Source organism: Anabrus simplex, chromosome 5, assembly GCF_040414725.1.
Source record: "Anabrus simplex isolate iqAnaSimp1 chromosome 5, ASM4041472v1, whole genome shotgun sequence".
NCBI lineage: Eukaryota > Metazoa > Arthropoda > Insecta > Orthoptera > Tettigoniidae > Anabrus > Anabrus simplex.
This window is the reverse complement of record NC_090269.1, coordinates 237,425,455-237,441,547: the sequence shown is the minus strand read 5'-3', so window position 1 is coordinate 237,441,547 and position 16,093 is coordinate 237,425,455. Positions and strand designations below refer to the sequence as shown.

Genomic DNA, 16,093 nt, shown 5'->3' with positions numbered 1-16,093 from the left:
TATTTTTGGTAATTTTTTTTTTTTGTCGAGCTGGGCTCGACTTTGGGAGGAGGAGAATGTCACCGGTTGGTGGGACGGAGAACTAAAACTACAGTGTGGTTGGAAATGTAAATTTTAATTTTTTTATTTGTCTGAAGGATTTAATTTTTTTGCAACTCTGGACTCTACTGGAATTTTATGTAACAGCAAGAAATATTGAACTGTATGAACATTGCAACATGCAAAAGTGTTTTGAAGTGATTTTTTTTAATGTAGTTTTTATGTAATCTGATGTAAAATTTGTAAGGTGATTTGTTTTGGAGCATATTGTACCTGTACCACACGTGTGGTTTCCAATGATGAAATTTTGGTGTTGTAATCGTAATGTTCCAGAACTTGTGCAATTGCTAACGATGTTAAAATGACCATATATGGACACGAGAGTTCCTATTGGCAAAAAGGTCCAGGAATCTAGGGTAACTTTGATCTTATTGGCTAATTGTAATCGGACCATTTCCGGCCTTGTGGCCGGCTTCGTAAAATGATGCGTGAGCTCGGCGTCAATTTCCATCCAACCGCCCAAGCGAGCGTTCGCGCTCGAGGGCTATTGCCCTCGGGAACTCCTGCCTTTCCAAAGTAAGTGTTATTTCATTGTTTTTGCAATGTTATTCTCCATGTTTTCCGGTTTCGTTTCATTTAGTTTAATTCGTTTTGTGTTTCATTATTTCTTCGCTTAATGTCATTTTAAAAGTTTAATTTAATGTGTCCGAGTTTACCCTAGGTTCCAATTGCCGTACTTTCAATTCTTTCATCCATTATATACTTTCGCTTTAAACTATACCTTTAATACAGCATCACCTTCTTTGTTAAATCATATTTTATGTTAAGTTACTTAAGTATGTCTTGTTTCCGTGTCGTGGAACTGTATTCTGTAAAACTTGGTCATTTTTAATATAGTTGAGCTAGAGGGTGTTACTTTTAAGTCTTTTCTCCCCCATAACGTCATACGTTCTCTTGGACCTCATAGATAGGGCTTCCCAGCACGTTCCACTATCCTGTCTTAGTTGTCATTTTTAGGCCTGTAAGTGTTCCCTGTTTTGGTGTGAGTTCACCGCCACTGCGTCATATTTCTACCTCCTTATTCATATTATTAAGTATTATCTTATTTACTACAAGTATTATTATATTATTTACTACTGGTATTATGTTATTTACTATCTCTATTATTATGTTATTATTATTTATGTACGCGCTCGAAGTCCCGTACTTTCTATTATTATTCTTATTTTATCATTATTTTTTTTCTATGTTATTATTATTATTTATGTGTAACTGTAATGGTCCCGAAACCAACGGTAACAAGTTTAACACAATTATATTCTTAATCCATAGGTAGGCTATCATGTGACAAATATTTGCTGCCCTTCACTGTACCATTCAGTACATAAAAACATTTCTGACATCTGACTGGAATACAAGCACTTAATAGGATCACTGAGTTTTCAGCAATCTCACTGCTAACTAGCAAGCAAAATTAAACTTTCCTGAGGCTAACAGCTTCCTCTCTGAAGGTACAACTTACCCTGTGAAGTTCAGAAATTCAAGGCCTTTTCCTGTCATGCACAACTTTCTCTGACCTGTCACATGTCGCAAGGGCTCTTATCTATTTTGGATATCACATTCCTCTCACAAGAGATGACAAAGAACATTTTCAAGGCTAGGAAAAATGTGATCATACTGAGAGGTAATAGCAAACATTTGTGACTCGCTACGTGAGGTATTTTTGTATAGATTTAATACGATGGCAATCAGGACTCAAATTTACAATGTGCCAAGCAGGAAAACATGTTAATGAGGAATGCACTAACGAGGTTTCACTGTACTGTACAGTACAGACATGAATAATGGCTAGAGATGGGTAAGAAAAACAGGAGTTGCAACAAAGAGTTTAAATTAATAGTAATTCCATTCACAGCAATCGTGCTGCAGCACACAAGTTTAAAGTAGAGCCATGACATGTATATTACTGGCACAAACAAGGAGATAGCCTTATTAATTCAATGAAAAAAATCAGGCCAGAATCTAGAAACTAAAATGGAACTGTTAAAATATGTAACTGGATCAAGAAGCAATGGTTATTCAGATTCCCACGAAAGCTACAGTTAAAGGTGGTGGAGATTGCAGAGAATCTCAAAGTTTATAAAGCAAGCAGAGGGTGGCAGTGTAGATTCATGAAGAGGAACAACCTTTCTCTTTGAAGGAGAACATCTGTATGCTAGCAATTGGCAAAGGACCAAACCGAAAAACTGGTGGAATTCAGTCAGTAATTTTGATTCATTATTAAATTTGCATAATCTCCCCCATCCATTTTTCGAGGTTAAAAATTGCTAAAAAAGTAGGATAATAAAGCAAATAAATACCATGATTTTTTTTTTTTTTTTTTGCTAGGGGCTTTACATCGCACCGACACAGATAGGTCTTATGGCGACGATGGGATAGGAAAGGCCTAGGAGTTGGAAGGAAGCGGCCGTGGCCTTAATTATGGTACAGCCCCAGCATTTGCCTGGTGTGTACCATGATTTCAGTGAGATGTGGACATAGAAGGATCACACAGTACTGGTTTCGTATTTAATTTTCAGTGAGCTTACTGAAGTAAGACAGCTTTAAGTAGTGTGCCATATCCTGGCCACTTCTGCCATTATCTGGTTCGGTTTATGGACAAACTACTTGTGTACTCATTGATATCGGTATCATGGCCGACTCTTTGAAATTTATTGTACGCGCAGACTTAGACCAAGGAGATCACAGATGTCACCTTTGTCGTCCTGTGACTTTACAACATTTCTTCCCGATCTCCTCTATCTAGTTTTTTCTCCATGGCTCTTCTTTAAAGTCCTCATTTTTCGTGAAGGGTTATGGCGGGCAACACAATGTTTGCAAACACTTGTTTTTACAAGTGTTATCTTAAACGCTTTAAGAATATACATATTGTTTTGGAGGTTTTCAACTTGCCTTTACACATATATGTATGGCCTGATTAAGGTAATGTGTCATTCATTAAATGCCCCAAAGGAGTGTGACAGGCTTTGGCATCTGTATCACGTGAATGAGTTCTGTTGTACCTTGGATATGTTTTACATCAATTTTATTCCACGGTTCATGTGGTGGTGGTGGTGGCGGCAGCGGCGGCGGCGGTGGTCTTTCTTTTTTATCAATTTTGGCCAGCTGTGGACCACGTAAATAACTCCTCATGATTTAAACTTTCTTTGGCACCAGTACTCCTTTATCCTCCTGCTTGCTGCTTCTTTTCTTTCAGCCGTCCATTGTTGTTTCTTCTTGGTCGCTGTTTCTGGCTCTAGGAAGCCCTTAAATGAGTGTAGCTTTTCTGAAGGTGGTTCTATTGCGGATGTCTTGATGTGTGATGTTCATTTCTTGCAAATCCTTCTTCGTGTTAACAAACCATTTTTCATAAGAGCTGCCTTTCCTACTGGGCTTATTGAAGTGGTTAAAGATTTTCTTGGCAAGTCTGTCATCAGGCATTCTTGAAATATGTCCCAAAAATTTAAATCCCTGATGACTGGAAACTAGCTATCATACACCCTTTAAATAAGAAAAGTGACCGCAGTGATATCAACAACTACTGAGGGAAATCTCTGCTGTCAGTAGCATACAAAGTGCAAAGTGCTATCAAGGATTTTGCTGGACAATGTGGAAAGCCAATGTAATCGAACGATTGGTGAAAATCAAGGAGGATTTTGGCAGGGACGATCCTGTACCAAGCAGATCTTCAACCTAAAAACCATTCTCCAACTAAAACAAGTAAGGAGTATGAAAATCACTGTGGTTTTTGTCGACTTTAAAAAAGCTTATGATTCCATCGACCGCCAGACACTCTTCTGCGTACTGCAAGAACGAGGTGTCGACTACAGCACACGCACCCTCATCCAACAGACTCTTATGGATACAACATCTAAGGTGAAGTTCAGGGGAGAACTATCTTGGAGTTTCAAGATAAAAACTGGAGTTCGACAGGGTGATGGCCTTTCACCCATTCTGTTTAATCTAGTGCTTGATAAAGTCATCAAGAACTGGGAATGTACACTGAGGAGTCTAGAAATCAAATCAGTTGCCATTGGAGCCGGGGCCCGAAAGATTCAGATCAGGTGCCTAGCATTCGCAGATGACATTGCAATCCTAACCAACAACTCTAAGGATGCTGTCATTGCTATCGAAGCCCTGCACGAGATAGTGGTAAAGGCAGGATTACAGATATCGTATGACAAAACCAAGTACTTTGAGACTTGGCATCCTGGAAACCCCCCTTTGACAACCATATATGGAACGATTGGGAGAGTTAATCGTTTCCGCTATCTTGGTGAATGAGTCCACCTCAATGATAGAGATTGGTACATCCATCTTAGAAAGATGTAAGAAACTCAATGCAGCGTACCAACTATCCCACAACCATTATAATAAGAGGTGCATTTCGAAAAATGCTAAGATCTGTCATTACAAAACTGTTGTCAGACCACAGTTTTTGTACACCTCAGAGACCCTCCTGATAAACAAAAAAGGCACCATGGATGATCTAGAGCAAGCTGAAAGACATATCCTCAGGAAAATTCATGGACCGAGATTGCTACCAGATGGAACCTATAGACTTAAATCGAACTCTGAGCTGTATCGACAGAATCAGCCAATACCATCATGCGACGTAGGAGGCTTAAGTTCTACGGACACCTACAATGAATGGACAGCAACAGGCTTACCAAGATGATCTTCTCTTTGGTTAAAAGCTACAAGACTGGAAGCTTGTGGCTTAATGAAGTACAGAAGGACTTGGATTCAGCTGGGATTTCAGACACTGATTTAGAAGAACGTTCCAAACTTTGTGCTATGGTACAGTCTTGGACCCCACCACCTAGAGTCCCTAGAAGTCGGAAGTCCCTTTCACAGGAGAGAAAGGATACAGCAGGGCTCAAGAGATATTGGGAACGAAGAAGAGCATTGAGGAAGAACTAGTCATCAGCACTCCTTAGTGGGCTTAAATCAATAATAATAATAATAATAATAATAATAATAATAATAATAATAATAATAATAATAATAATAATAATAATAATAATAATAATAATAATAATAATAATCATAATCATAATCATAATCATAATCATAATCATAATAATAATAATAATAATAATAATAATAATAATAATAATAATAATAATAATAATATCAGGCCATGAACAGCAGATGCATCAAATTGGAAAATGCCTACCACCTATGTAAGAGTATGTACAAATCCAAATCCCTCTCCCTTAACCTCAAAATCAGGCATTACACTACTGTAGTGAGACCGTCAGTACTATACGCCTCAGAATGCCTAAACATGGTAAGAAAAGGGCAACTTAGAAAACTGGAGCTGAAGGAAAGGAAGATCCTGAGAAAAATCATGGGCCCCATTAAAGAAGAAGGCAAGTACAGAATCAGGCACAACAACGAACTGTACCAACAATTGGAGAGCATTACAACATCTACGAGGAAGAGGAGATTGAACTTCTACGGTCATGTCATGAGAATGGACAATCAGAGGCTCACCTCCAGAATCTTCCACACCATCTCTAGAGGGAAAGCGACTAATGCCAAGTGGGCAAGACTCGTCAGAAAAGACCTTCAAGAATTGGACATTGCTCCCGGTGAAATTTATGACAGAAATAGGTACAGAACATTGATCAGAACATCAAACTCTCTCCAGTCACTAACAGAAAAAACAGTACGTCTGGGAGGAGGTGTGAAATGGACTCAGGAGCGAAAAGACATTCACAGTGCAAGAATGAAGGAGTACTGGTCAAAGAAGAAAGCTGCTAGAGATAAGAACCACGTGGTCCATAGCAGGCCCAAACGGAACTTTAAAAAAAAAAAAATAATAATAATAATAATAAGAAGAAGAAGACATACAATCCTTCATCATCATTTTCTATCTGAATGACCTATGTTGGTATGTCTATGGAGATACCTGAAATTCTTACTCAAAGAATGATAAGGCAGTAATGATAATTTTACCTGGGTTTTAGAGAGTGTTGTGTCAGTCCAGTATAAAACAACCGAACGAGAGGACAGCACGATGGCCATAAGTCCAACTGGTGGTACCAAGGGTGTCATTGGTTCAGGTGCCATCTCTTCCCGCGTCCGCACTGAGGTATAGATTGGGCGGCCATCACCCATTTCATTGTATGCCCGTAAGCTGATCACATACTCTGAATTTGGCTCTGCAAGGAAAGAATATGTTTAACCTATCAAAATTTAAAAATGTACAATATAAAAATGACATGATGAAAATGATAACCTTGAGGACATTTGACAATTAATATTTATCAAACAATGTAACTTTTAAGAACATTAAGGAAATAAGAATGTACTCCATGTATATTACATTCATTTTCATTAAGCAGTTCTGTCACTGTTTATTATTTAGTGTCTATAATGCTAAGTCTAAGAAAATTAGATTTTTTACACCAATAGAGCATATCAAAAAAGGCTTTTCAGGCCTTACATCTAACATTTACTGTTTGGCAATTACATAGTATGAATGTCAAAAGTGGTAAAAGATTAAATAAATATTATACATTATTTACACTATTTATAATTTGACTTTTAGGTTACTAATACAGTCTATTATATCTGAATTTGCCTCCACAACTGCATTCCAGGGGAGACATTTGTTCCCTCTTGTAGGAGAGATCAGAGTATCTGTCTCAATTTGTCCTCATCCTGTTTTTGGTGGACATATTTTCCACGGCAGACAAAACCACTCAGTGTTGTTGAGGTACACATTATGCTGTGATATTATATTTTTCAACCCATCCTTCTTTTCAGGCATGCAGTAGGTTAAAACTGCTGTCTGTCAGATGTCTTGTCTTTTTAATGGTGGGTTTCAAGATCACAGCCAAATGTTTACAGCAGCAGTTAAGTCTTGATGCACTGGCAGTTGGTCATTGGCAGTATAAAATGATCAGTGTTCTCAGTCATACTGTTACATACAAATTCACTGTAATTTATTTGTTTCTCTTTAAACTGAATACATCTAGTCTTTGATATCCTCCCATCACAATAAGCACATTGTAGTATAACAGTATAAATGAACTTTACGTTGTCCTGCTTTTTACAAAGTTCTAATTTATTTCTACCAAGAAGAAATTTTATTTTGCAAGATGTTAGTAAATAAGCACAAAGCCTTCTTCAAGATTACTAGTACATAAAGAAATCAGCAATGAAATGCACAATTATCTCAGTCTCCAAATATCATCACTGGATTATTGCAAAGGTAATTAATGTTAGCCCAATTAAGTTTATTCAAACATTTATATAGCAAAAGAAAGCAGTCTTTGCATACACCTGATAACACAACTTTCAAGTATGTATTTCCATTCAGGAGGGCTTCTGTGAACTTTGATTTACAAAAAAATAATGATACAAATAAGATGCTTAACATTCTAGCAATCGTGCCCACACATTCTACAGGCCTCTGTTCTTTCAAAATTGATGAAGCCCATAATTTCTACCCCCTTGTGGGTGGGGGCAATAGAATAACACCCACTGTATCCCCTGCCTGTCGTAAGAGGTGACTGAAAGGGGCCTCAGGGGGTCTGAACTTTGGAGTGTGCGTTGACAACCACGGGGCCCTCAGCTGAGTCCTGGCATTGCTTCAACTTACTTGTGCCAGGCTCCTCACTTTCATCTATCCTATCCGACCTCCGTTGGTCAACTACTGTTCTTTTCCGATCCCGACGGTATTACGTATTTAGGCCTAGGGAGCCTTTCATTTTCATGCCCTTCGTGGCCCTTGTCTTCCTTTGGCCGATACCATCATTTTTCGAAGTGTCGGACCCCTTCCATTTTTCTCTCTGATTAGTGTTATATAGAAGATGGTTGCTTAGTTGTACTTCCTCTTAAAACAATAATCACCACCACCACCACCACCACCACCACCACCACCACCACCACCACCACCACCAAGTATTATGCAGTAGAATATTGTTGCTTGATGGCACTTCATAGTGGTTTTCATCACAGCTTTCACACATCAAAGATTCAGTGCAATGTAATGTATGAATGTCGAAGCGAAAGATTTTCATCATAGTTATACAACTGTAGTAGTAATGATGGTGCAGAAAAGGCTAAGTGAAGGTAAAAATAGTCTAAAAATACGCAAGATGGTCTAAATTATAACGTTTTAAATCTAACTCTTCAAAGTTCAAGTCTACGGTTTGTAATGAAAATGTGTATGACCAACATTTTTTTAAAATTCTAGTGGGTGAAAGCAGTGGTAGCAGCTCTTCTGGTAATGAAGAAATCTACATTCATTATCAGAACAGTAAGTGTAAGCCTCCTAGTATCAGTAGTGGGATATAAATATAGAGGACTGCATCTTTCAGATGATGTAATACAAGTTACATGCTTGTTGTTTAAAAAGGTCCTAACATTTAAGGTAATCGGCCCATACAAGTTACATCCATCGAGTAGGTACAGAGGAGGAATTTCTTCTTTAAATCAATAAAATGCCTGGTTTCTGGGGACTACTATAAAATAGGGCTTTGTCCTGAATTTGAGCAAGAAACTGCTAACTTTTCTGAGGTCTTTGCATTTTAATGTCCTTTCCACAATTTTCTTCCCATTAAATATGTTGAAGAAGACACAACTTACCCAGGTTTTCAATGACGTACAAGCGCTGTTTGCCGTCTAGAAGTTGAGTATAGACGTCTGGAATGCCTTTACCCCAGCCAATGGTGTATCCACGGACCATGATGTTCTGATTGTGAGGAGGACTCCATGACACAGTGATGCTATCAGTCATGGCACGAGCTATAAAGTATGAACAAAATAGATGATCAGAGCAAATTCAAACAGGAAGTAAATGGTATGAGATGGGTGGTCTTCTGACAAAGGTACAATAGTCACTTGTGTACAGTTCTGACCAGTATAATACCATCCAAAAATTAAATATATTCTTTAGGAAAAAGAATGTAAATAATTTCTCAATTTAAACATTTTTGCACTATTCAGTGTCCTACCCCTTCCCATCTCTCCACAAGATACACAAACCCATTTGTTATTTCTTCAACATGGCAAACGAATACACTATCTTCTCAGTCAGAGGGCTATCACCTGACAGTTTCAGGTAACAGGTAAGAGAATAAGACAGGAGCGATACTTTTCTGTGTCTACTTATACGAGATTTTGTGAAAAATGGAAAGAGATGTATAGGTACTTTTAGGCAGAAACAGCTTCCAGGAAGGACATTACAGGAATTACAAATGACCAACGGGAGTGTATACATAAGAATTTACAGAAGTCACAGATCTCTATCGATAGATTAGATTCAGTACAACATAAATTTCTTCATTTATTTTCATGTAGAGCAGGGTTCCCCTATGGTAATGTTGAATATACAGCCCTATAACAGTCATTTAATCTGCATAATCTGTCACAAATCTATGAATTCCTGGATACATTCATTCCTGGATTCATTTTTAAATTGCTTGATTCCTTGGTGGCTTTCCCACAACTCTACACTAGGAGCATGCCGTCCGCTCCAACTTTCGTTCAGTAGTGGGATCACCAACAATCACATCAAACACGGCACTCCATTGGACTATGAGGTGAGACAACCCTTTCTCTATTTCATCATTTTATGAAAAATCTCAACTTTCTCCACAATTTTAAAAGAATTTTTCCTTCTTATAGGTTTTATCTCTCGGAACAGTAACTCTTAGAAGATTGATAACTACAAATCAACCTTGGTCTGCATTCGACAAAAATATTAAGACTATTAGTCATATAAGGTCCAACAAAATCCCACTACTTACTTTTAATTTCCTCAAGAACATAAACCAAAGAACATTTTAACGATTTACATATCATAATAAGAGATACGCAAGAACTCACTTAAAAGAAGATCACACTGAGAAAATATATTCTAAAGAGACTTTCTCACACAATGTTTTTATACTTTTATATTTTAATGTTCCTAAAAGTTTGTATGTACTGATGATTGCCCAAGGGGTCAAAACATGTCTACATTTTAGAAAATTATGTATTAATTTAAAAAAATTGTTAACATTGTGTATTGAACAAGGTGGACTAAATCCTATTTTTTTTTAACTGTTTCAGCGTTACACATCTGTTCACCCATGCATTTCCATCAATGGCATTAACAAATGTGTCTAATGTTGATGGATGACCACTCCATTCTTCATCTTTCACAGTTGTTTCACGCAACCACTTCCACTCTTGTTGAACAGTTATCACTTTCTCTCCTGTAAATGGGTTTCATGTTCCAATCTATAGAGAAAGGATTACTATACAATCATTTTCCCATAACCATTCGTTCAGCAAATTTGTCATTTTGCAACTGTCACTGTGCCAAGGTTCTGGTTTACCGACCTGAGCACCAGTGCACAATTTATCAGCGAGACAACAGACTGTCAGACATATAAGTTGGAGCGAGCTCTGTTCCTTTCTTTCTGGGAAATGAAACAGGAAAACATTTCTTGACTTACTATTGCAATGGAAAGGAGCAAACAACTGACAAACCAAGCCACTAGAATATATATATATATATATATATATATATATATATATATTTTTGCTATTTGCTTTACGTCGCACCGACATAGATATGTCTTATGGCGACGATGGGATAGGAAAGGCCTGGGAATTGGAAGGAAGCGGCCGTGGCCTTAATTAAGGTACAGCCCCGGCATTTGCCTGGTGTGAAAATGGGAAACCACGGAAAACCATCTTCAGGGCTGCCGACAGTGGGGCTCGAACCCACGATCTCCCGATTACTGGATACTGGCCGCACTTAAGCGACTGCAGCTATCGAGCTTGGTAGGAGATATATATATATATATATGACTCAACACTGTCATAATTATGAAGACAGGTCTTGAAACTACACCCTCAGGGTAAAAGTTGTCCAATCAGGAGACAGAGTTTCTGTCGTTGTTGCAGTTATTTTGTTAAATTTTACTTAAACTGATAATTCATAACTATCATTAACACTTTTAAGACCGGGCGAGTTGGCCATGCAGTTAGTCGCGCGCAGCTGTGAGGTTTGCATCCGGGAGATAGTGGGTTCGAATCCCACTGTCGCCAGCCCTGAAGATAGTTTTCCGTGGTTTTCCATTTTTGCACCAGGCAAATGCTGGGGATGTACCTTAATTAAGGCCACGGCCGCTTCCTTCCCATTCCTAGGCCTTTCCTAGCCCATCGTTGCCATAAGACCTATCTATGTCAGTGCAACGGAAAGCAAAATAGCAAAAACACTTTTAACACTGCCATATTTTAACATGGACCGTGGCAGTGAACTGGGTCTTTTTCCTAAATTTTAATACATGATTACACAACAGCAGAACATAATACATAGCTGATATTTGTATCATATAAAGGTGTCAGCCATCCAAAACGGAGATGCTAATCAGGAAGTACATATCTAAAGTATTTTAATTAAACTAGTCTTATGAAAAACATAAAAAGATGTATGAGAAAACACTTTTACATTCAAACAATGATTCATTGAATGTGGCTACTTAAGCCACAAATAAACACAATTACATTTGAAATACACAATTTACGTATACAGGAACAATTTGTTTTGGTATAGCATCCCTGAAAACATTGGGCTATACACAATTCAATCTTGCACTCCTTGCACCAACATCTACTTTCTTTTCGCAATACAGGTGAATCATCAGCCTGCGTCTCTTCGTCTAAATGAAAAATAAACCAAAATTTCTGGAGAGGTGAAGTATTTCTATTGTCTGTATTTGGAGCAACATAATGCAGCTAAAAAACATGCACTCAAAAGTATTCATCACTGTAATCTATTGTGAACCCCTTCCTCCCTATAAAATATCCAAGATATCACTATCATTGAGCCGGTATGAGGACAAGTTTGTACGAGAATACAACTGACAATGCAACAGATTTGATGCGCTCAGCACCCAGCGCATCAAGTGCTTCGGAAGAGGTCACGGAAAGGAGAAACTACCCTTTTCATCGTTTAGGTTTAAACTTCCTGGTAACTGCTGCTTTCTAGTGGACACTAGCTAGATACACTACTACCTTCAAGCAAGGGAAGGGAACCATGTGGGATACATGCAGCTGCTTATAAACATGAGCAAAAATCATTCCCGTATGGTGTATGGGCACTGTCCACAACCAGGAAAGCAGTGCGTCCCTGTATCCCCTACAGGTATAGTGCTGAAAGTGTTAAAATGGTGCACAGAAAATATTGAAAGTAAATTTACTGTCTTTTCAGGAAATTTTAAAAAATCATGAAAAAAAAAAAAATACTGAATGGAAATGTTTCTGTACCAAAAGTTAATCAAAGGAATATCAACCTACATGGACCACAGAAGTCTATGCCAGATCCTTAATGGATGTTGTCTCCTTGAGAGTGGATAACAGCTGTATTTGTAGTGGTATGCTTTGAATTAAATGTCTGACAATGTACTGCAGCAGAGCTTCCAGTTCCTGCAGGGTGGCAGCTCAAAGTACCTGTAGGTGGGTGTCCTTTTGTTGAGAAATTTGCAAAATAGATCTAAGAATTCTGACATTGTGATTCTTAATATTTCAAATGAGATTTGATGTGATGTGATCAGAGAAGAAACTTCTTATCGGACAAATAAATTGTAATGAAGCCTTGTGATCAGGTGATTGCACAAATTTGCCAGTGAGTGGATATTCATACACTAATTTGTTCCATTAACTAATAACAAAAACATGAAACAGTTACTATCTCTCGTGACTAACCTTTAAGACCTGAAGGGGAGTCTGGTACCTGACTCTCATCCAGATCGTTTTCATAGGTCTCCACAGTGTACCACTCAGATGGGGGTCCTGTTCCATTGACGTTCAGAGCCCACAGTCGCACCTGATAGACAGAACGACGCTCCAGACCGGTCAGGGCATATAATCGCCTATCCCCAGCAGTGCTTACTGTGTTAGCAGCATCTCCCCGTCCTCGGCGATCCCTCTTGCGATATCTCAGCTTGTAACCAGTGATGATGCCATTCTGACCTTCCTTTGGAGGAGGTTCCCATCGGACAATCACACTCTGAAAAAATCATAAAATATCTCAAAATGTTTCTTTGAAAATAACATAATACCACAGGAAATTAATGTCAAACAAGGAAGGCCAAAAGAAGGCATTTAAACAAGTGGAGGTACATACTTCCCCTAATGCTCCGTCACTGCATTGTGCTACAAAAGAAGCTTGCAGTAGTGTCTCAATGGGGCACTAGCTGCCAGTGTCTTGGAAGGTGTGGCAATCCAACTGATGAGCTCATTGCCACACTGAAGTGAAATACTGGTAATATTATGAATGAAAAAGCCTGAAGAACTTGAATATTTCAATCTTTGCAATTGGTGAATTAGTTATAGTTTCCTTCTGGGAAATTAATTTCTGATACAAACGCCAAAGGCAGGCTTTCATACAAGTGGTTATATACTTCCTCTAGTACTGGTATCTCAATGGCACACTAGCCACGAACGTCTTGAGAGGTGTGGCAATCCAACTGATAAGCCCACTGCTACACTGGGGTGAAACATTGGTAATATTACGATTGATAAAGCCTAAAGGATATGAATATTTTGAGAGAGGATATTATAACAGCAATATAAATGGTCTGTTATTGGACATTATAAATTTTCCAGCTAACTCATTCCTGGTTACCAGTATTTCACCCCTGTGTGCTAAGTTGGGCTCATCAATTGGTACTTAGCACACCCACTAAGACGCATTGCTAGTGCGTACCGTGGAGGACACTGCGTAGGCTACTTAGAGCCACCAGCAGTGCCAATGCACATCTGATGGCCAAGCAAGCATCAATTTTTGGTAATGAGACAAAGTCTCTCATAGTGCATTGGCACTGCCAGTGGCTCTAGGTAGTCTACGCAGTGGCCTCCACGGTATGCACTAGCCATGCGTCTTGGTGGGTGTGCCAAGTACCAACTCATGAGCCCAGCTTAGCACACAAAAGACTTCAGTTTTTTCATATGGCAAAGAACGTGGACAGTTCTTGTGTAAATAGAAGCATCCAAGCATCTGATGTGGATTATTAAAATCTTACATGAGCATAACACTTTAAAGTGCAAAACTGTTCTTTAACCACTCCAGTTCACGTGTTTTGAAAGCGATCTGGTATTATTTCAGCTTTGTTGGAGTGGAACATCTTTCTCGCTAACGTGTAGCCATCATGGCGCCTTGAAGTATACATTCATCTCTTGTTGACGAAGAAACTGAATGTTTCCTCTTAAATAGTGATTCTGGAGGGCTATATTTTGATAACGAAGATGAAGAATATACATGGAGGGGGGGGGGATTGAACTACAAGAAAGTGCAAGGCAAAGTAGTAATGATGAATCTCATGTGGAATTGTCACCCTCTCCTTGGATAAATTATTTTTCCCCAAATGTAAATAATTTTCATAATGCCAGTTCTTGGATCAATAATTTTATATTAAATTTCAGTAATAATATTACAGAGTGGAGTGGCCGTGCATGTTAACATGCTACCGCTATGGAGCCAAGCTCTGCATTCGGCAGGCGAGTGGGTTCGAACTCCACTGTCAGCTGTTCTGAAAATTTCTTTTTTCTTGTTTTTTTTCATGGTTTCCCTTTTTCACTCCAAAGCAAATGCACGGACAGTTCCTATTCATAATCCACAGCTGATTCCTTCCACTTCCTTACCCAGTTTCATTCACCATCATTCATTTCACATTCATTATCTTCTCAACTGAGGTTTGCATCAGAAAGGACATCCGGCCGAAAAAATATACTGTAAAATATAATCTCACTTCATCCCCGACCCCGTATTGGGCTGCGGGGCTAAGGGAACAATATGTATTCCATTAACAGGATCAGTAAAAATTTATCTGTAAAAGTGCTTCTTCCTAAAAAAAACACAGCCCAGAGGGTTTGACTGGTCATCAAAACTCAGCAGTGAAAAGGTTAACAAGGATTTTTTTTTTTTCTCCATTCTTGTTCAGTATTTATGATGAGATTAGTCTTAGAGGAATGGAATCAAAGAGTAACGGTAGATAATCAGAAAATGTTTAATTTATGGTTCCCTGATGAATCTCCTCTCATTGCTGGGGATGAGGAAGAACTAGTTTTCCTACTCAACAGAGTTGATGATGTAATTAGCACCAATGGCCTGGAGATCAACTGCTAGAAAACAAAAATTAGGAGGGTACAAAGGAAACTTGTTGAAAGAAGTATCATGTGAGGATTAGAAAGCATGTCCGAAAATAAGATCACCAGACAAAAAATTAGTCATCCCTGGAGAAATCATTTCAAGCACCATTAAATATCGTGTAACTCCACCTGGATTTGGTTAGGGACTGAGTCCACAAGGTTGTGCAGATGCATCGCATCCAGGTTAAGGCACTTGCCGAGGATTTGATCGCGCAATTCCACCAAATTGCGGGAAAGCTGATGCCGGCGTTTTACCCGCTGTTTCAAAATGTCCCACAGATTTTCAGTGGGGTTCAAGTCAGGTTATTTTACAGGCTAATCGAGATGTAATAGCATGGGGGAGTGTTCATAAAACTGGTCGCACATGCATTCAGCCCAATGAACTTTGGTGTTGTCATCTTGAAAAATCGGGGTATCAATTGCATACTCATGCAGATATTGACTGAAAGGCAACACCTGATTGTTCAGAATATTTAAATCAACAAGCTGGTTCATGTTCGTGGTCACCTCGGTGAGTGGGCCCAATCCATGATACGAAAAACACCCCTAAAACATCACTGAACCACCTCCAGCTTGAACCTGACCTTGCACACATCCAGGATGAAATGTTTCATTTGGCCTTCGTTGCACTCGACGACATGCGTCATTAGAATAGAGGCAAAAGTGTGATTCATCAGACCACATTTCTTTCCGCCAGTCAGATACTGTCCATGTTCGATGATTTCTAGCCCAATGAAGATGCGCAACTTTATGTGCCTGTGTGAGCAATGGCCTCTTGCGAGGAGACCAAATCTAAATGTTCATTGCATGCACCTCCCGTCGCAATATTCTCTCGCTAACGGGTTGGGATGGA

The 16,093-nt window shown here is 38.8% G+C and overlaps 1 protein-coding gene across 1 annotated transcript in view; it reads right to left on the bottom strand.

Annotated features, from left to right (window-relative positions):
• Positions 1 to 16,093, bottom strand: part of LOC136874463 (neogenin) — a 453,251-nt gene that overhangs the window by 117,403 nt on the left and 319,755 nt on the right. The window contains exons 12-14 of the mRNA XM_068227813.1: positions 12,796 to 13,099; positions 8,683 to 8,841; positions 6,043 to 6,248 (exon numbers count right to left, since the gene is read on the bottom strand). Coding sequence (XP_068083914.1) covers positions 6,043 to 6,248; positions 8,683 to 8,841; positions 12,796 to 13,099 — 669 coding nt within the window. The remainder of the gene's footprint in view (positions 1 to 6,042; positions 6,249 to 8,682; positions 8,842 to 12,795; positions 13,100 to 16,093) is intronic.